General features: G+C 48.5%; 1 protein-coding gene across 1 annotated transcript; it reads left to right on the top strand.

The window, feature by feature from the left end:
- Window positions 1-5,777: 5,777 nt before the first annotated feature.
- On the top strand, window positions 5,778-14,939 carry vrtn (vertebrae development associated). The gene is made up of 2 exons (XM_072493449.1): window positions 5,778-5,892; window positions 12,711-14,939. Exon 2 carries the CDS (start codon window positions 12,713-12,715, stop codon window positions 14,732-14,734), a length of 2,022 nt encoding a protein of 673 aa, XP_072349550.1. The 5' UTR covers window positions 5,778-5,892; window positions 12,711-12,712; the 3' UTR covers window positions 14,735-14,939.
- Window positions 14,940-19,242: the final 4,303 nt, after the last annotated feature.

The following is a 19,242-nucleotide window of genomic DNA, read 5'->3' as shown; positions in this document are numbered from 1 at the left end:
ATAGAGAATTAAAGGTGCTATATTTAAATGCGCGCAGTGTACGGAATAAGGTAGATGAGCTTGTGGCCCAGATTGTGACTGGCAGGTATGATGTGGTAGGCATCACAGAGACATGGTTGCAGGGGGTTCATGACTGGCATTTAAACATCCAGGGATTCACAACCTATCAAAAAGACAGAGAGGTGGCCAGAGGGGGCGGGGTTGCCTTGTTATATCGGAATGAAATTAAATCAATAGCACTAAACGACATGGGGTCGGATGATGTGGAGTCTGTGTGGGTAGAGTTGAGGAACCACAAAGGCAAAAAAACCATAATGGGAGTTATGTACAGGCCTCCTAACAGTGGTCAGGACCAGGGGCACAAGATGCACCACAAAATAGAAAGTGCATGTCAGAAAGGCAAGGTCACAGTGATCATGGGGGACTTTAATATGCAGGTGGACTGGGTAAATAATACTGCCAGTGGGCCCAAGGAAAGGGAATTCATTGAATGTTTACAGGAGGGCTTTTTGGAACAGCTTGTGATGGAGCCCACGAGGGAACAGGCCATTCTGGACTTAGTGTTATGTAATGAGCCAGACTTGATTAAAGATCTTAAAGTAAGGGAGCACTTAGGAGGCAGTGATCATAATATGGTCGAATTCAATCTCCAATTTGAAAGAAAGAAGGTAGAATCAGATGTAAAGGTGTTACAGTTAAATAAAGGTAACTACAGGGGCATGAGGGAGGAACTGACGAAAATCGACTGGGAGCAGACCCTAGTGGGAAAGACAGTAGAACAGCAATGGCAGGAGTTTCTGGGTGTAATTGAGGACACAGTACAGAGGTTCATCCCAAAGAAAAGAAAGGTTATCAGAGGGGAGATTAGGCAGCCATGGCTGACAAAGGAAGTTAGGGAATGCATCAAAGCAAAAGAGAAAGCCTATAATGTGGCAAAGAGTAGTGGGAAGTCAGAAGATTGGGAAGGCTACAAAAACAAACAGAGGATAACAAAGAGAGAGATAAGGAAAGAGAGGATCAAATTTGAAGGTCGGCTAGCCAGTAACATTAGGAATGATAGTAAAAGTTTCTTTAAATAAATTAAAAACAAACGGGAGGCAAAGGTGGACATTGGGCCGCTCCAAAATGACGCTGGTAATTTTGTGATGGGAGACATGGAAATAGCCGAGGAACTGAATAAGTACTTTGCGTCAGTCTTCACAGTAGAAGACATGAGTAATATCCCAACAATTCCGGAGAGTCAGGGGACAGAGTTGAATATGGTAGCCATCACAAAGGAGAAAGTGCTAAAGAAACTAAGAGGTCTAAAAATTGACAAATCTCCGGGCCCAGATGGGCTACATCCTAGAGTTCTAAAGGAGATAGCTGAAGAAATAGTGGAGGCATTGGTGATGATGTTTCAACAGTCACTGGAGTCAGGGAAAGTACCAGAGGATTGGAAAATCGCTGTTGTAACGCCACTGTTCAAGAAGGGAACAAGGAAAAAGATGGAAAATTATAGGCCAATTAGCCTGACCTCGGTTGTTGGCAAGATTCTAGAATCCATTGTTAAGGATGAGATTTCTAAATTCTTGGAAGTGCAGGGTCGGATTAGGACAAGTCAGCATGGATTTAGTAAGGGGAGGTTGTGCCTGACAAACCTGTTAGAGTTCTTTGAAGAGATAACAAATAGGTTAGACCAAGGAGAGCCAATGGATGTTATCTATCTTGACTTCCAAAAGGCCTTTGATAAGGTGCCTCACGGGAGACTGCTGAGTAAAGTAAGGGCCCATGGTATTCAAGGCAAGGTACTAACATGGATTGACGATTGGCTGTCAGGCAGAAGGCAGAGAGTTGGGATAAAAGGTTCTTTTTTGGAATGGCAACCGGTGACGAGTGGTGTCCCGCAGGGTTCAGTGTTGGGACCACAGCTGTTCTCTTTATATATTAACGATCTAGATAACGGGACTGAGGGCATTCTAGCTAAGTTTGCCGATGATACGAAGATAGGTGGAGTAGGTAGTATGGAGGAGGTGGGGAGGCTTCAGAAAGATTTAGACAGTTTAGGAGAGTGGTCCAAGAAATGGCTGATGAAATTCAACGTGGGCAAGTGCGAGGTCTTGCACTTTGGAAAAAAGAATAGAGGCGTGGACTATTTTCTAAACGGTGACAAAATTCATAATGCTGAAGTGCAAAGGGACTTGGGAGTCCTAGTCCAGGATTCTCTAAAGGTAAACTTGCAGGTTGAGTCTGTAATTAAGAAAGCAAATGCAATGTTGTCATTCATCTCAAGAGGCTTGGAATATAAAAGCAGGGATGTACTTCTGAAGCTTTATAAAGCATTAGTTAGGCCCCATTTAGAATACTGTGAGCAATTTTGGGCCCCACACCTCAGGAAGGACATACTGGCACTGGAGCGGGTCCAGCGGAGATTCACACGGATGATCCCAGGAATGGTAGGCCTAACATACGATGAACGTCTGAGGATCCTGGGATTATATTCATTGGAGTTTAGGAGGTTGAGGGGAGATCTAATAGAAACTTACAAGATAATGAATGGCTTAGATAGGGTGGATGTAGGGAAGTTGTTTCCATTAGCAGGGGAGACTAGGACCCGGGGGCACAGCCTTAGAATAAAAGGGAGTCACTTTAGAACAGAGATGAGGAGACATTTCTTCAGCCAGAGAGTGGTGGGTATGTGGAATTCATTGCCACAGAGGGCAGTGGAGGCCGGGACGTTGAGTGTCTTTAAGACAGAAGTTGATAAATTCTTGATTTCTCAAGGAATTAAGGGCTATGGAGAGAGCGCGGGTAAATGGAGTTGAAATCAGCCATGATTGAATGGTGGAGTGGACTCGATGGGCCGAATGGCCTTACTTCCACTCCTATGTCTTATGGTCTTATATGGGCAGTAACAGCACACCTGGAGATGTATATGGACAGTAAAAGTTCACTTGGTGGTGTATAGGGGCACTAACTAACAGCTCACCTGGAGGTGTATATGGGCAGTACAGCTGATCTGGAGGTGTATATGGGCAGTAACAGCTCACCTGGAGGTGTATATGGGCAGTAACAGCTCACCTGGAGGTGTAGATGGGCAGTAACAGCTCACCTGGAGTTGTAGATGGGCAGTAACAGCACACCTGGAGATGTAGATGGGCAGTAACAGCACACCTGGAGTTATATTGTGGCAGTAACAGCTCACCTGGAGGTGTATATGGGCAGTAACAGCTCACCTGGAGGTGTATATGGGCAGTAACAGCTCATCTGGAGGTGTATATGGGCAGTAACAGCTGACCTGGAGTTGTATATGGGCAGTAACAGCACACTTGGAGGTGCATATCGGCAGTAACAGCTCACCTGGAGGTGTATATGGGCAGTAACAGCTCACCTGGAGGTGTATATGGGCAGTAACAGCTCACCTGAAAGTGTATATGGGCAGTAACAGCACACCTGGAGGTGTATATTGGCAGTAACAACACACCTGGAGGTGTATATGGGCAGTAACAGCTCACCTGGAGGTGTATAGGGGCAGTAACAGCTCATCTGGAGATGTTCTGGGTGGAAACAGCTGACCTGGAGGTAAATAAGGGCAGTAACAGCTCACCTGGAGGTCTATAGGGGCAGTAACAGCTCACCTGGAAGTGTATATGGAGAGTTTTGGAACCTGCAGCTTTATGTCAAAATAAGTGGCAAATATAATTTTCGGAAAAAATTCACATAAATAAAATTTTAGGCATTAAGACTTTGAGGTCAGATAGACTATTAGGTATTGAGATGCAGCACATGGACCAAAACTTGAACGCTTTCGGTCTGTGCTGAAACCTTTATGAACAGAAATAATTTTGTATCACTTTCAATTCTAAAAGCTCTTAAAGGTAATCTGTCCCTCTTAAAGTGCAATTGCAAAGGGCCTTTTAAAGGAAACTGTTGCTTAGTCCTGCAGTTGGAAACTATGAGAATAGACAACCAGTGTAGAGGGCAACCAGGTTCACAGACAAGGGCAAGTCGGCCTGCTTTTCAGGGAGGTGATTGTCACTAATAATCTAGGGATCCAGGGTAATATTCTGGGACCGGGTTTAAACCCCACCATGGCAGACGGTGAAATTTGAATTCAATAAAAATCTTGAATTAAAAGATCATTTAAGATCCATGAAACCATTGTCTACTGTTGTAAAAAACCATCTGGTTCACTAATGTCCTTTCGGGAAGGAAATCTGCCGTCCTTACCTGGTCTGGCCTGCATGTGACTCCAGACCTACAGCAATGTGGGTGACTCTGAAATGCCCTCTGAACTGGCCTAGCAAAACACTCAGAGGGCAACACGGTGGCACAGTGGGTTAGCACTGCAGCCTCACGGCGCCGAGGTCACAGGTTCAATCCCGGCTCTGGGTCACTGTCCGTGTCGAGTTTGGCACATTCTGCCCGTGTTTGCGTGAGTTTCGTCCCCACAACCCAGAGATGTGCAGGGTAGGTGGATTGGCCACGCTAAATAGCCCCTTGATTGGAAAAAATGAATTGGGTACTCTAAATTTATTTTAAAAAACACTCAGTTCAAGGGCAATTAGGGACAAGCAATAAATGTTGGCCCAGCTAGTGAGGCCCACATCCCATTGATGAATGGGAGGAGAGTGTCTATGGGGGCCATCATCAGTTTATCCCTTCCAATGGGAATGGGAGCAGGTGGCCAAGGAGATCAGTGAAGGAGTCTGGTATCAAGGAGCTGACAGCAGAGCTGGAGAAAGGTCAATGACCTCACACGGGTGGTCAAGGTCAGTGATTTCACCTTCGAAAGTATCTCCTGTCCCCAACCTCTCACACACCACAGCCCATCCGCCAGCACCTTAGCTCAGGCCGAACACCCAGCCACTCTATGTCACTGTTATATTCCAGCGGTGCCTCACACCCACCTCTTGCCCCACACCTTCAGTTAATCAATTTGGGCAGCCTCACTCCCCACACTCACGGACATTCTTCCCTCTTGCGGGACAAGATGGCACACAATGGAAAGGAGCAGAGTAGAACCGGCGTGGCCAAGGTTTCTGTATCTCCGAGACCTACGGCTGGTCCTCTGCCTGTATCAGACTAGTACAGAGTTGGAATCGACATGTGGCGTGTCATTGGAATGGATGGATTGCATGCTAGCCCCCCCCCAGAGGGCAGGATTGCAGATATGCTCTGCTCCCAGGGGAGGGGGGGGGGGCTTAGCTGAGGACATCACTGGGGCAAGTGTCCAGGAGAACACTGTGAACATGCATGCATGGTTGCCTGTGACATTGGCACGGCTGCAGTATCATCTGTCCCAATGGCAGGCAGGCGGTTGGGTGAAGGGGTGGTCCTTCCTCAAGCAGCTGAGCCCATGTGGAGCCCTGTGTAATTAACACAGGCCCCGGGAAGGCTGATGGGCCTCGCCAGTCTAGCAGTACCTCAGCACGGTGTGCCACCCGGGCAGGGTGTGTGCCAGGTGCGGCTGGCAGTGCTTGCCCCAAGCCCGCCCCCCCCTTTTTTTTTGTCTAATTGGGTTTTGGAGCTTTTATAGTCTTGGTACCAGCAGTTTCAGAATCTCTAGCCCCCTCCCCAGGCGAATGAAAAGCACATAATGGTATAATCCCTGACTGCATCAAGGACAATCCTCATTATCACCTACCATTGGAATTGATCTATCTTCAGACTGACGACTCCTTTCATCCCGGGGGGGGGGGGGGGGGGGTCAGATTGACTATTTCCTCGTGGGGGTGGGGTTTGACACCGCTCTGATCTCTTTCTCATTCCCTCCTCAGTCTGGCAGGCTCCAGAATTGGGAAACTTCACTTCAGTCTCAATTTGGTACTGGCCTGAGTTACAAACTTACAGACAAGCAGCAGGGAGGGAGACAAAAGTGATTCAGAAGCCAACCCGCTTGAAATTTATGTGGTGAGTATAACTAGTGATTTTCTCCCCCCCCCCCCCCCCCCCTCCTCCCTCCTCCCTCAAACAACCAATCCTAAAATGTTGGTGTTGAGGAGAATTTAAACATTGTGACTAAACAAAGGGGTAAAGTGTGGAGTGTCTGGTAAACACTGCCCTGCCAACCGTTTACAATTGGTCTTTAAAAAAAAAATCATGTACGCTCCCCTTGTTTTGCGGAATCTCCAGAAGAGATGCATTTGTGTCTCTGGAATGTTTTAACTTGAGGGAAGTGTTTGAAATTTGCATCGGGATGAACTCGGTGCATGTGCCCGGGTGGAGGGGAGATATTCCACCCACCCAATTGTAGCGTTTACTCCTTATCCACCCCAGAGCTGGTCATCCCACTCAGCCTTTTAAAAAATAAACTCCTGCATAGATTCCCTCGTTTGATTTAAAAAAAAATGCATGCAATGATCTAAAATGCTCCTCTTTGAACTCAAAATTCATCATTTGTCCCAACTGTGGCATTTCAAAGACTGAGGACATTGTGGAGTGCGGCTGCAGTTACTTTTACTGTCTTTTTAAACTTGTTAAGTTTCCGAAACTCCTGGAGAATGGGAGAGAGAGAGAGGGGATGATTCCTGGGAACTGTGCCGCTAATCCCAACCCGCATCAACAATGTCGAGTTCTTTCAGATAGCCAGCTCCCCCACAATGTTTTGCTTTTATATTGTTGTCGAGTTTCTGTGTGTTTAAAAAATCTTTCTCTGAAACTTAATTCTAAAAACTTCGCCATCTGCTCCTAGTTGGAAACATGAATTCCCAGATGTTACATTAGCTTCTCTAAGGCAATATCAAACCAGAAACGATCAGTCTACATACCTTATAACACCTTCAGTTTAACATCTCCAATCCCGCAGCCCCAGAGGAGAAGGGGAATTTGGGAGGCTCCTGGACAAGGACGAGGGAGGGAGAAGGCTGTGGTGATTTCTGAAATGCAGTAATTGGGGTGCTTTGGAAAATTGGGAGAGATATTAAGTAAGGTTCAGGGAGGAAGTTCCTTGGGGAAACTCCAATGTGGGACATCATAGGTGGCACAATGGTTAGCACTGCTGCCTCATAGCGCCAGAGACCTGGGTTCGATTCCGACCTCGGGCGACTGGAGTTTGCAGGTTCTCCCCGTGTCTGCGTGGGTTTCCTCCAGTTTTATTTTATCCAGTTTTGTTTTATTCATTTATGGGATGTGGCTGTGCCAGCATTTATTGCCCTTGAGGGGTAGTTAAGAGCCAACCACATTAATGTGGGTCTGGAGTCACATATAGGTCAGACCAGGCAAGGACAGCAGACTTTCTTCCCTAAAGGACATTAGTGAACCAGATGGTCTTTTACAACAATTGACAATGGTGTCACGGTTATCATTAGACTTTTATTTCCAGATTTTTATTGAATTCAAATTTCACCATCTGCAGTGGCGGGATTTGAGCCTGGGTCCCCAGAGCAGTCCTCTGGGTCTCTGGATTACTAGTAGAGGGAAATACTACAACACCACTGCCTCCCCATGGTCCTCCCACAGTCCAAAGATGGGCAGGTTAGGTGGATTGGTCATGCTAAATTGCCCTTAGTGTCCAAAGATTAGGTAGGGTTACAGGGATAGGGCCTAGGTGGGGCGCTCTTTCGGAGGGCCAGTGCAGACCCGATGGGCCGAATGGCCTCCTGCAGATTCTATTCTGTGACGAGGATTGTGTGGGTTAGGAATGGGACAGGATGGACGATGCTACAGAGGACAAGATATTTCACAAGAGTGTGCTCATTAACCGACATTATTTTAAAATTCTCATCCAAGTGTTCAACTCTCTTTATGCTTCCCTATCATCTTACAGCCCTCTTGCCATTTGCACATGCCCTACTCTCACTGCTGGCGGTCGGCCCTACCTCTGAAATTCCGTCCCCACATCTCTCGGCCTGTCCACCTTAAGATGCTCCTTGAAACCGATTCCTCTGACCAAGCTCTTGGTCACTGGTGTTAATTCGCCTTTCATTTTCTGTCCAATTATTTGCCTATGAAACACTTTGGATATTTTGCTGTTTTGGAGACACGGGTCAGCTAGTGGCATTGGGCAAAGGCGATCGGGGCTTATGGGGCAGCATGTGGGCGGCAGAGATCTGGATGAGTTAGCATATTGAGTGCACAATTTTGCCTGAGTGTTGGTATGCTATTTGACTGTAGGGGCATCATAGCTGTACATCAACTGGATTTACCATGAAGTCCTGAAGTCCTGTCACTCTTATAATGTAGAAGGGCACAGATTCTACTGATCAATTATTTCAGGGCAAAACAGATGTAAGTGAACAGGAGTGCAATTTTCTAATGTTCCATTTCTAGATGGCAGCAATGTGCAATAAACAGTGCATTTTGACTAAACCAGGAGTTGTCACGGCCTGAATTAGTGTTATTGGGATTTGAGTGAGTTTGGAAGTTAATTTATGGATGCTTTTGGTTTTATCAGAGGAACCTTACACAAAATGGGGGAGAAATCGTTTGCCCCATTAGTCTGGGTTGGGGCTACTGCTCCAACTGCAGCGATTAAAAAGGGAACAATGCTGACCAGCGTCAGCAACCAATCTAACCAATTTAATGTTTATATTAAAAAAAATTGAGTACCCAATTCATTTTTTCCAATTAAGGGGCAATTTAGCGTGTTCAATCCACCTACCCTGCACATCTTTGGGTTGTGGGGGCGAAACCCATGCAAACACGGGGAGAATGTGCAAACCCCACACGGACAGCGACCCAGAGCCGGGATCAAACCTGGGACCTTGGCGCCATGAGACTGCAGTGCTACCCACTGCGCCACCGTGCTGCCCCCCAATTTAATATTTTTAGACAGCTTTAACTCCTATATGGGCGAGGAAGGAGTGTTTCCTCTTCCCATCGCACCTGAACGTGACGATTCACTTTACATTAGTGTTCTCACTGTCAAGCATCTATACCTGATCCCAAATCTCTGATCTTCATAACATCGGACAGCGAGAAGTTGCTTTTTTTCTCTCTCCAGTGTTATCCTGTCCAAATTAATCTGTCACATGTACTACTAAACTGCCACTGGCCACACAGGATCTGTATATCAGCCGTGCTACTGAACACTAATACAAAAGGAACCTGAATGAGCACTCTGCAGAGGAATAGCTCTGTGGTGTCTGATCTTATCTATAAATGCCTACAGGCTGGGTTTTTTTAAAATTGGGGGTGTGAAAGCCTGGAATAGATCAGATCCAGGTTGGGAGTGTTGGCTACTGTGGAATCACCTGAGAGGTCAAGATGGGGGTCTCAGAGGGCAGCACGGTGGTTAGCATTGCTGCCTACGGCGCTGAGGACCCGGGTTCGAATCCCGGCCCCGGGTCACTGTCCGTGCGGAGTTTGCACGTTCTCCCCGTGTCTGCGTGGGTTTCACCCCCACAACCCAAAGATTTGCAAGTTAAGTGGATTGGCCATGTTAAATTGCCCCTTAATTAGAAAAAAATAATTGGGTATTCTAAATTAAAAAAAAGACGGGGTCTCAGTTTAACACAGGAATCAGCAACCCTAATAACATGAAGAGACACTTTTATCTTCAGTCAAAAGTGCTTAAAGGGCTGCAATGCTGTTACTCAAATGCCAACAGTATTGTACAATAAGAGAGATACATTTCCGGCAGAGGTGATGGGCTTTCTGGTCAGTTGCCCCACCCCGAGATTACATTTTTTTGGTGAATTTCTCATTGCGAATGAGACACAGGGCAGACAGCTGGATTTGGAAGGAATGTAAATGGAACAGCCCATTCGGTTCTCATCTTAGATTGTTTTCTCTTTGCGGCCGTTTCAACCCCACTGATGATGCCAGTTTTTGTCAACTTAAATGTGATGTTCTCTGTTCTGTAAATCAGGATGTCTTGCGAACATAGTGTTGAACGAAGAACATCAAACTAAGTAAATTAACAAAGCTGATTTATTTACACAACTTAAATAAGATTCGAACAAGTTGCAAGGTATAAGTTATTAAATTAAACTATACGATATCTCTAACTACAGAACTCTACACTATGCAACTTTAGCAGTGTTGCTTCACAGCACCAGAGTCACAGGTTCGATTCCCGGCTTGGGTCACTGTCTGGGCGGAGTCTGCACGTTCTCCCCGTGTCTGCGTGGGTTTCCTCCGGATGCTCCAGTTTCCTCCCACAAGTCCCAAAAGACTTGTTGGGAGGTGAATTGGACATTCTGAATTCTCCCTCTGTGTACCCGAACAGGCGCTGGAGTGTGGCGACTTGGCGATTTTCACAGTAACTTCATTGCAGTGTTAATGTAAGCCTACTTATGACACTAATAAAGATTATTATTATTAATCTCTCTCACGCCTAAACACCTCCCAGAATCCCAGGAGTCACATGATATTTATATGATTACTCCTTATTTCCATCTGGTGGTGAGAAGTATAAACATCAAATTGTTAACCCTTTGTATTCCTTACAATATTCATATTGTTACATTAAATGCGAATGCTAATCGGTTCAAAAAAAATCTGTCCCCACCTTAATGTTCTGCACAGTGCTACTGATCAATGATGCAAACTTAATTTGACAGGAATAATAAGATAATTTCTCGAATAAATCAACTTGAGGGCCGCAGTTAGTTCCTTTATTGGTGTGCGTGTTTTTTCTATTCTTTTCCGGGATTTGAGTGTCAGGGTTATGTTTTATGGGTGTCTCTGGCTGGGCCAGCATTTAATGCATGGCCCGTCCCGAATTCTCCTTGAACTGAGTGGCTTGCTCGGCCTTTTCAGAGGGCAGTTAGGAACCAACCACATTGCACGTAAGGGCAGCAGATCTCTTTCCCCTAAAGGGATTGAGTGAAGCCGATGTTTTTTTAATGAAAATTGCTTCGCTATGAATTCCAGATTTTAAAAATTGAATTCAAATCCCATTTGCCATGCTGGGTTTCGAACTCAGATCCCCAGAGTATTCTCTGGGGCTCGGGATTATTAGTCCAGTGGAAAGAACACTGTGCCCCCACCTCCCCCAATGTGCTTATGTCTATGAGCGACTCATGGGATTGACGAGTGGGGGGGGTGGGGGCTATGTAAACCATTCACGTGATGACAAATGGCATTATTCTACTCGGCTAAACGCAATTTGTAATGATTTTGAACCAAGCTAGTGTTATGATAGAATTTGATGTTTTTTGTGATTTAAAAGTTTTCATTGATATCTGTTGAAACATCCATCACCAAGGTGATTTGCAGATGTCTGATATTCATTTTATGATGGAAACCTAATTGGCTAACTATTTTCCATAAATTGACAATGAATGAAATTGGGTTTGAGCGATGGGGGGTGGAAGCTGTGCATGGATCCTTAATGAGCCGCAGGTCGGTGACCCCCAGGTTTGACACCGCATCGGAAAGACGGCACTGCCCATGTCTGAGTTAGAAGGTTTTATAGGCTCAAGTTCAGCATCAGAGGCTGACCCTCCAATGTAGTAGTGAGGGAATGCTGCACTGTAGGGAGGTTCCACCTTTCAGGCGAGACGTTAGCCAAGGCCCCGTCTGCAACCCCCCCCTAATCTCAGGTTGGATGTAAAAGATCCCATGACAGGATTTCAAATGGAGAGCAGTGGGGTTATACCCGGTGTCCCTGGTAATGTTTAGCCCTGGGTTAACATCACCCCATATGGGTCATCTGGGCACTGTGGTGATCCTCTGTGAGAGCGCAATGATAATGACCCCCCCACCCCCATCTTGTGGCGGCCGAGGTGACCCCACCATTGGCTGACAGGGGGGGGGTCTTCCAGTCCTGCCGATGTCTATGGGGCGACGCATGCCCCGCACCCCCTGCCACCTGTGAAGGTGCCCCCCCCCGGGGAGGGGGGCGGGGGGGTGCCACCAGCAGCTGGACCTGCCGCCGGGAAGGACTGGAATATTTCAGCCGGCATTCCAGGTCGATATCTCTCTGTCAGAACTTCCAGTATCTGTAACAGTGTCGTTCTTGGGCTACCAGTCCATAGATAGTGACATTTCTCGCCTGGAAAAAGCAAGGTACAAATTTAAATGCTGTACCGCAGATGGGCATTTCAAGCTGAAATAACTTCCAAGGTGAACTAAATGTCTACATCTAAAATAAATGCTGTAATTTAAGGGTCTTCCTCAGCAGAAAAAAAACACAAGTCTACCTGCACAATCCTAAATGCCTACATTCACGAATGAAATAATCTATAAAATACCATTGATGAATGTACACATTACAATAAATTTACATAAAGGTAAACGTAAAGATGGCACTCACCCAGCTGCCTGGTTTTGGGTGCATAGATCAGAGAATTTACAGTGCAGAAGGAGGCCATTCAGAGTCTGCACTGGCCCTTGGAAAGAGCATCTGAAGTAAGCCCACGCCTCCACCCTAACCCCGTAACCCAGCTAACGTCTTGGACACAAAAGGACAATTTAGCATGGCCAATCCACCTAACCTGCACATCTTTGGACTAATAATAACATGTTTTAAATAGGGTTGCACGTTCCATTGGTAGGACTGTAAATTTGACAGACACAGGCAGGTCAGTATGATTGGATGCGGGATCCATTCCATGAGGAATTTCCATGGGCATGGATCCCGCCTCTAGTGGCAGAAGTTGGTTGATACAGGGAATGGCTGATCAGGTCGTCCGGGACTTCAGTGATTGGTGTGAAGCCTGTGACAAACAACATTACAGTGAACGTCACAAAGTTAAGCGGATATGATTGTCTCAATTTCATGCATGACGAATTAATTGTGTTTTATTTCCCCACCCTCACCATCCCACCCACCCCTGCCACAGGAATGCCTCAAAGGACTGAGCTAATAGAAGCCCTACGCTGTAAACTGCAGGAAGCCACTGAATGTGCAGAGTTTGACTTCCTCCGAGCCGTGACAGTCAATGTGGATAAGCTGCTGTCGAGCCTGCCCGTACCCCTGGTCTCCAGGAGAACCTTCTCCGCAGAAACTGAAGTGGATGCCAAGGCCCGGGCTCTCTACCCCGAAGATGCTCCGGCGGGCATGGTCCCGGTGGCCTGCAAGGGTGAGGGGAACCACCTGTTCGAGGCAGCCAGCATGCTGCTGATGGGGGACTCCAGCCTCAGCATGGAGCTGCAGCTGAGGACGATGGTGGAGATGCTCCTCCACAAGCAGTACTACCTGAAGGGCATGATTGACTCCAAGGTCATGCTGCAGGCCGCCAGATACTCCCTGTGCACCGAGGAGTCGGCCGAGAAGATGAACCTGCCCATGGACATCCTGGAAGCCATCTTTGATGCGGACGTCAAGGCGACCTGCTTCCCGGGCACCTTCACCAACATGTGGCATGTCTACGCCCTGGCATCGGTGTTACAGAGTAACGTCTACTCCATTTATCCCATGAGCAATCTGAAGATCCGTCCGTATTTCAACCGCCTGATTCGACCCAGAACCCGCTCGCCAGTGATGGACCTGCAGACTCTGCACATCATGTGGGCTGGGGAGCAGATATCCCAGGCCGTCTTCAAGCCCCAGTATTTTGCGCCGGTTGTTCCTGTCCAAGACCTCCGATGCCAAGGGTTAGATGGAACCGAGTCCCTCCTGCCTCTGAAGACCCTGGAACTCCTGAACACGGACCCGGACATCTCCTACTCTGTGCTCCGAGAGAAGTACAGCATCACCAAGAGTACTTTCTATCGCTGGAAAAAGCAGTCCCACGAGCATCGGCGGAAAGCAGCCACGCGATACGAGGCCAAGCACTTCCTGCAGGAATCCTTCGCTGTTGGCAACTTTCTGCCCTTACAACAGTTTCGAAGCCGCTTCCCCGAGATCTCCCGTTCCACGTACTATGCCTGGAAACACGAGATGCTGATGGCGGGCAATGGGACGGCTGTGCACCAACCCGCAGGGGAGCAGGAGTTCGACCTGAGTGGACCACTGAGATGTGACAGCTGGTCCCCGCTGTCCGGGGGCACCGAGAACCAAGGCCCAGACCTTTCTAAAGTGGCCGGTGGCAGCGGCGGGCCCAAGCCTTTCAATGGGCCGCGGTCACCATCAAAGCAACATGCCAAAGACTTCCTCAGGGAATGTGTCCTCCTCAACATGTGCCCACCCTACAAAAGCTTCAGGAAAACCTACCCCTGGATTTCCCGATCCAGCTATTACAACTGGAGGAGAGAAGCAATGAACAGGGCCGGGCCGAAAACCCACACGGCTGCTTCTGGTTTCAGCAACGCGACGGCGGTTAGTCCTGAGGTTGGTGCGCCCGATACCGTCCCTGATTCAGTCGGCCAGCTTGCACCCAGTGGCAGGACAAGAAATAGCTCGTGGGGCCCAGATGGCTTCCTCCGCATTAAGACCACCTGCCCCAACTCCGACTTGCAGAAGGTGAAACTAGAGGAAGCCAAGAGGCGAGCGCAGAAATGGCAGATTCCCTTGTCCACCTTCCGCGTGAGGTACCCATCCATCCCCACCTCAACCTTCCTGCGGTGGAAAGGTTCAGCTGCACCCACGAGGCCGAGGGTGAAGGTGAGGAAGCTCCGGCAAGAGGCGGTCCCGGTCAAACCCAAAGACAGTGCACAATGGGCAGAGGCGCAATTGGACAGGGCACCCTTGACATCATTGGACTGTACAACCCCCAGGGAGCTGATCACGCGGCCGCTGGTTGTAGACACTTTACACGGAGTGTCCCCCAAAGCCAAGGCCAAGCTTTTCCTTCAACGCCGTTACGTGTCGAAGAACTTTCCGACGTTCCGAGAGTTCAGCAGTTACTTCCCCCTGACGCCCCGTTCGACATATTACATGTGGAAGAGGGCGCTGACCAACGGGATGATGCTCATGGATTGCTAAAATAACAAAGAGACGGATCCAAAAGTCAGTCCCAAGCTGCCTATCGAGACGGACAATCAGCAACACAATTGGCCAGTGATGTCAGTGAGATGTCCCGTCACATTTGTGTACAGTTCACTGTGAATCTTTGAAAAAAATGTTTTAACCAAAGTCCCCAAGATTCGGTGTGCTTGAACTGCTAAATTCTCACAAATAAGATATTTTCCCTGCATTTCCAATTATTTCCTTGTGAGATTTTATTTTGGGTAACACAGGATTATTTTGGAATTACACGCGGTTAAGTGTTGACGATGTATAGTGACATGATCAACCATCGATGGGCTGGTGATTTGAACAGGAATCTCACTGGTAGAACATAAATAGGAGCAGGGGTAGTCCATTCGGCCCATCAAACCCCCTCCGCCATTCAGTGCCATCATGGCTGATCAACACTATTGGCCTGCACGATTCCTGTATCCCCTGGTGTCTATAATGTTTAGAAACCTACCAATCCCAGTCTTGAACATGCTCAATGACTGAGCCTCTCTGGAGCAGAGAATGCCAAAGATTCACCCCCCTCGTGAGTGAAGGAATTCGCTCTCACCTCAGTCCTTCCCCTGGTTCTGAGACTGTGACCTCTGGTTTTAGACTCACCTTTCTGCGCCCTCTCTAATGCCTTATCATAGATCATTCAATTTACAGTGCAGCAGGAGGCCATTCAGCCCATCGAGTCTGCACCGGCCCTTGGAAAGACCACCCTACCTAAGCTCACACCTCCACCCTATCCCCACCTAACCTTTTTTGGAAACGTAAAGGCAATTTAGCGTGGCCAATCCACCTAACTGCACATCTTTGGACTATGGGAGGAGACCGGAGCACCCGGAGGAAACCCACGCACACACTGGGAGGATGTGCAGACTCCGCACAGACAGTGCCCCAGCAGGGAATCGAACCTGGGACCCTGGAGCTGTGACGCAACTGTGCTAACCACTGTGCCACCGTGCTGCCCCTGTGCCACCGTGATGCTCTTCAAATCCATCCTTTTTAAAAATATATATATTTTATTCAAATTTTTTGGCCAAACAAAACAATACAAAGGTTTTCCATTTTACAACAATAAAACAATATAAATAACAGTGGCCGTTTTTAACAAATAAATAAATAATATGTATATAAACTAAATGGCAACTGCCATATCAAAAATAATAACTCTCCAAAAATAAAATCAAACAATCCAATATACTTGGCCTAATACAAATATCTATACGAAAAACACCCCTGAGGACCCGCCCGGGCTACCCTCCCCCCCCCCCCCCCCCCACCCTGGCTCGACCCGGACCCCCACCACCTTCGAAAGCACCTTTGCCACCCCCACCCAGAACCCCTGCAGTGCCGGACATGACCAAAACATGTGAGTGTGGTTTGCTGGGCTTCTCGAGCATCTCCCACACCTATCCTCTACCCCGAAAAATTTACTGAGCCTTGCTCTGGTCATATGCGCCCTGTGTAAAACCTTGAATTGTATCAGGCTTAGCCTGGCGCACGAGGACGACGAGTTTACCCTACGTAGGGCATCAGCCCACAGCCCCTCCTCAATCTCTTCCCCCAGCTCTTCTTCCCATTTCCCTTTCAGCTCATCTACCATGATCCCCCCCTCGTCCCTCATTTCCCTGTATATATCCGACACCCTACTATCCCCCACCCATGTCCCTGAGATCACTCTATCTTGAATCTCCTGCATCGGGAGCTGCGGGAATTCCCTCACCTGCTGCCTCGCAAAAGCCCTCAGTTGCATGTATCGAAATTCATTCCCTTGGGGCAACCCATATTTTTCCATCAGCGCTCCCAGACTCGCAAACGTCCCGTCTACGAACAGATCTCTCAGTTGCACAACCCCAGCTCTCTGCCATGCTCCAAATCCCCCATCCATTCTCCCCGGGACAAACCTATGGTTATTTCTTATCGGGGACCGCACCGAGGCTCCCGTCCTTCCCCTATGTCGTCTCCACTGCCCCCAAATTTTTAGTGTTGCCACCACCACTGGACTTGTGGTGTATTTCTTCGGGGAGAACGGCAACAGCGCCGTCACCATTGCTTGTAGGCTGGTTCCTTTGCAGGACGCCATCTCCAATCTCTTCCACGCCGCCCCCTCCCCTTCTCCCATCCACTTACACACCATTGAGATATTGGCGGCCCAGTAGTATTCACTTAGGCTCGGTAGTGCCAGCCCCCCCCTATCCCTGCTACACTGCAAGAACCCCCTCCTCACTCTCGGGGTCTTCCCGGCCCACACAAAACTCATGACACTTTTCTCAATTCTCTTGAAAAAAGCCTTCGTGACCATCACCGGAAGGCACTGAAACACAAAAAGGAATCTCAGGAGGACCACCATTTTAACCGCCTGCACCCTACCCACCAGTGACAGGGACACCATGTCCCATCTCTTAAAATCCTCCTCCATCTGTTCCACCAATCTTGTTAAATTAAGCCTATGTAAGGTTCCCCAACTCCTGGCTATCTGAATCCCTAAGTACTGGAAATCTCTTGTCACCTTCCTCAGCGGTAAGTCATCTATTCCCCTGCTCTGCTCCCTGGATGCACCACAAACAACTCACTCTTCCCCATATTCAATTTGTACCCCGAAAATGCCCCAAACTCCCTGAGTGTCTGCATTATCTCAGGCATCCCCTCCACTGGGTCCGCAACATACAGCAATAAGTCAACTGCATACAATGATACCCGGTGTTCTTCTCCTCCCCTGAGTACTCCCCTCCACTTCCTGGAGCCCCTCAGTGCTATGGCCAGGGGCTCAATCGCTAATGCAAACAGTAACGGAGACAGGGGACACCCCTGCCTCGTCCCTCTATGAAGACGGAAGTAGTCAGACCTCTGTCTGTTCGTGACCACGCTCGCCACCGGGGCCCTATACAGCAGCTGTACCCATCCGATATACCCTTCTCCAAAACCAAATCTCCTCAGCACCTCCCACAGATAATCCCACTCTACTCTGTCAAATGCTTTCTCGGCGTCCATCGCCACCACTATCTCCGCCTCCCCCTCTGGTGGGGGCATCATCATTACCCCTAGCAACCTCCGTACGTTCGTGTTCAGCTGTCTCCCCTTAACGAACCCAGTTTGATCCTCGTGGACCACCCCCGGGACACAGTCCTCTATCCTTGTCGCCATCACCTTGGCCAGGAGCTTAGCATCTACATTTAAAAGGGAAATGGGCCTGGAGGACCCACACTGCAGCGGGTCTTTTTCCTTCTTCAAAAGGAGCGATATCATTGCCTCCGACATAGTCGGGGGCAACTGCCCCCTTTCCCTGGCCTCATTAAAGATTCTCGTCAAAAGCGGGGCCAGTAGGTCCATATACTTCCTATAAAATTCCACCGGGAATCCGTCCGGTCCCGGGGCCTTCCCCGCCTGCATGCTTCCAATCCCTTTTACCACCTCTTCCATCTCAATCTGTGCTCCCAGTCCCGCCCTCTCCTGCTCCTCCACCTTAGGGAATTCCAGCTGATCCAGGAAATGCATCATTCCCTCCTTCCCTTCCGGGGGCTGAGCCTTATATAACCTCTCATAAAATGCCTTGAACACCCCGTTCACTCTCTCCGCTCCCTGTTCCATCTCTCCCTCATCTCTCACCCCACCTATCTCCCTCGCTGCTCCACTCTTCCTCAATTGGTGGGCCAGTAGCCGACTCGCCTTCTCTCCATACTCATACTGTACACCCTGTGCCCTCCTCCACTGTGCCTCTGCCTTACCCGTGGTCAGCAGGTCAAATTCCACATGTAGCCTTTGTCTTTCCCTGTACAGTCCCTCCTCCGGTGCCTCCGCATATTGCCTGTCCACCCTCAGAAGTTCTTTCAGCAATCGCTCCCTTTCTTTACCCTCTTGCTTCCCTTTATGTGCCCTTATGGATATCAGTTCCCCTCTAACCACTGCCTTCAACGCCTCCCAGACCACTCCCACCTGAACCTCTCCATTGTCATTAAGCTCCAAGTACCTTTCGATGCACCCCCTCACCCTTAAACATACCCCCTCATCCGCCAATAAGCCCATATCCATTCTCCAGAGTGGGTGCTGTTCTTTTTCCTCTCCTACCTCCAGGTCTACCCAATGTGGAGCGTGGTCCAAAATGGCTATGGCCGTATATTCCGTCCCTGTCACCTTTGGAATCAGTGCCCTTCCCAAGACAAAAAAGTCTATCCGTGAGTATACTCTATGAACATGGGAGAAAAGTGAGAACTCCTTACTCCTAGGCCTACTAAATCTCCTACTAGATGGGGTCTAGCCCTCCCATCTGTTCCATGAAGTCCTTGAGCACCCTGGCCGCTGCCGGCCTCCTCCCGGTCCTGGACTCGACCGGTCCAGCCCTGGATCAAGCACCGTATTGAAGTTTCCCCCCATTACCAACTTTCCCGCCTCCAGGTCTGGGATACATCCCAACATACGCCTCATAAAATTTGCATCATCCCAGTTCGGGGCATATACGTTCACCAGAACCACCGCAATCTGCCACTCAC

Source organism: Scyliorhinus torazame, chromosome 2 (genome assembly GCF_047496885.1).
Source record: "Scyliorhinus torazame isolate Kashiwa2021f chromosome 2, sScyTor2.1, whole genome shotgun sequence".
Lineage (NCBI taxonomy): Eukaryota > Metazoa > Chordata > Chondrichthyes > Carcharhiniformes > Scyliorhinidae > Scyliorhinus > Scyliorhinus torazame.
Note: the sequence above shows the minus strand (reverse complement) of the source record. Positions and strands in the feature narration are given on the sequence as shown.

What these genes read in the sequence shown, in the direction of transcription:
- vrtn (XM_072493449.1), top strand. Translation starts at nt 12,713, where the DNA reads ATGCCTCAAAGGACTGAGCTAATAGAAGCCCTACGCTGTAAACTGCAG.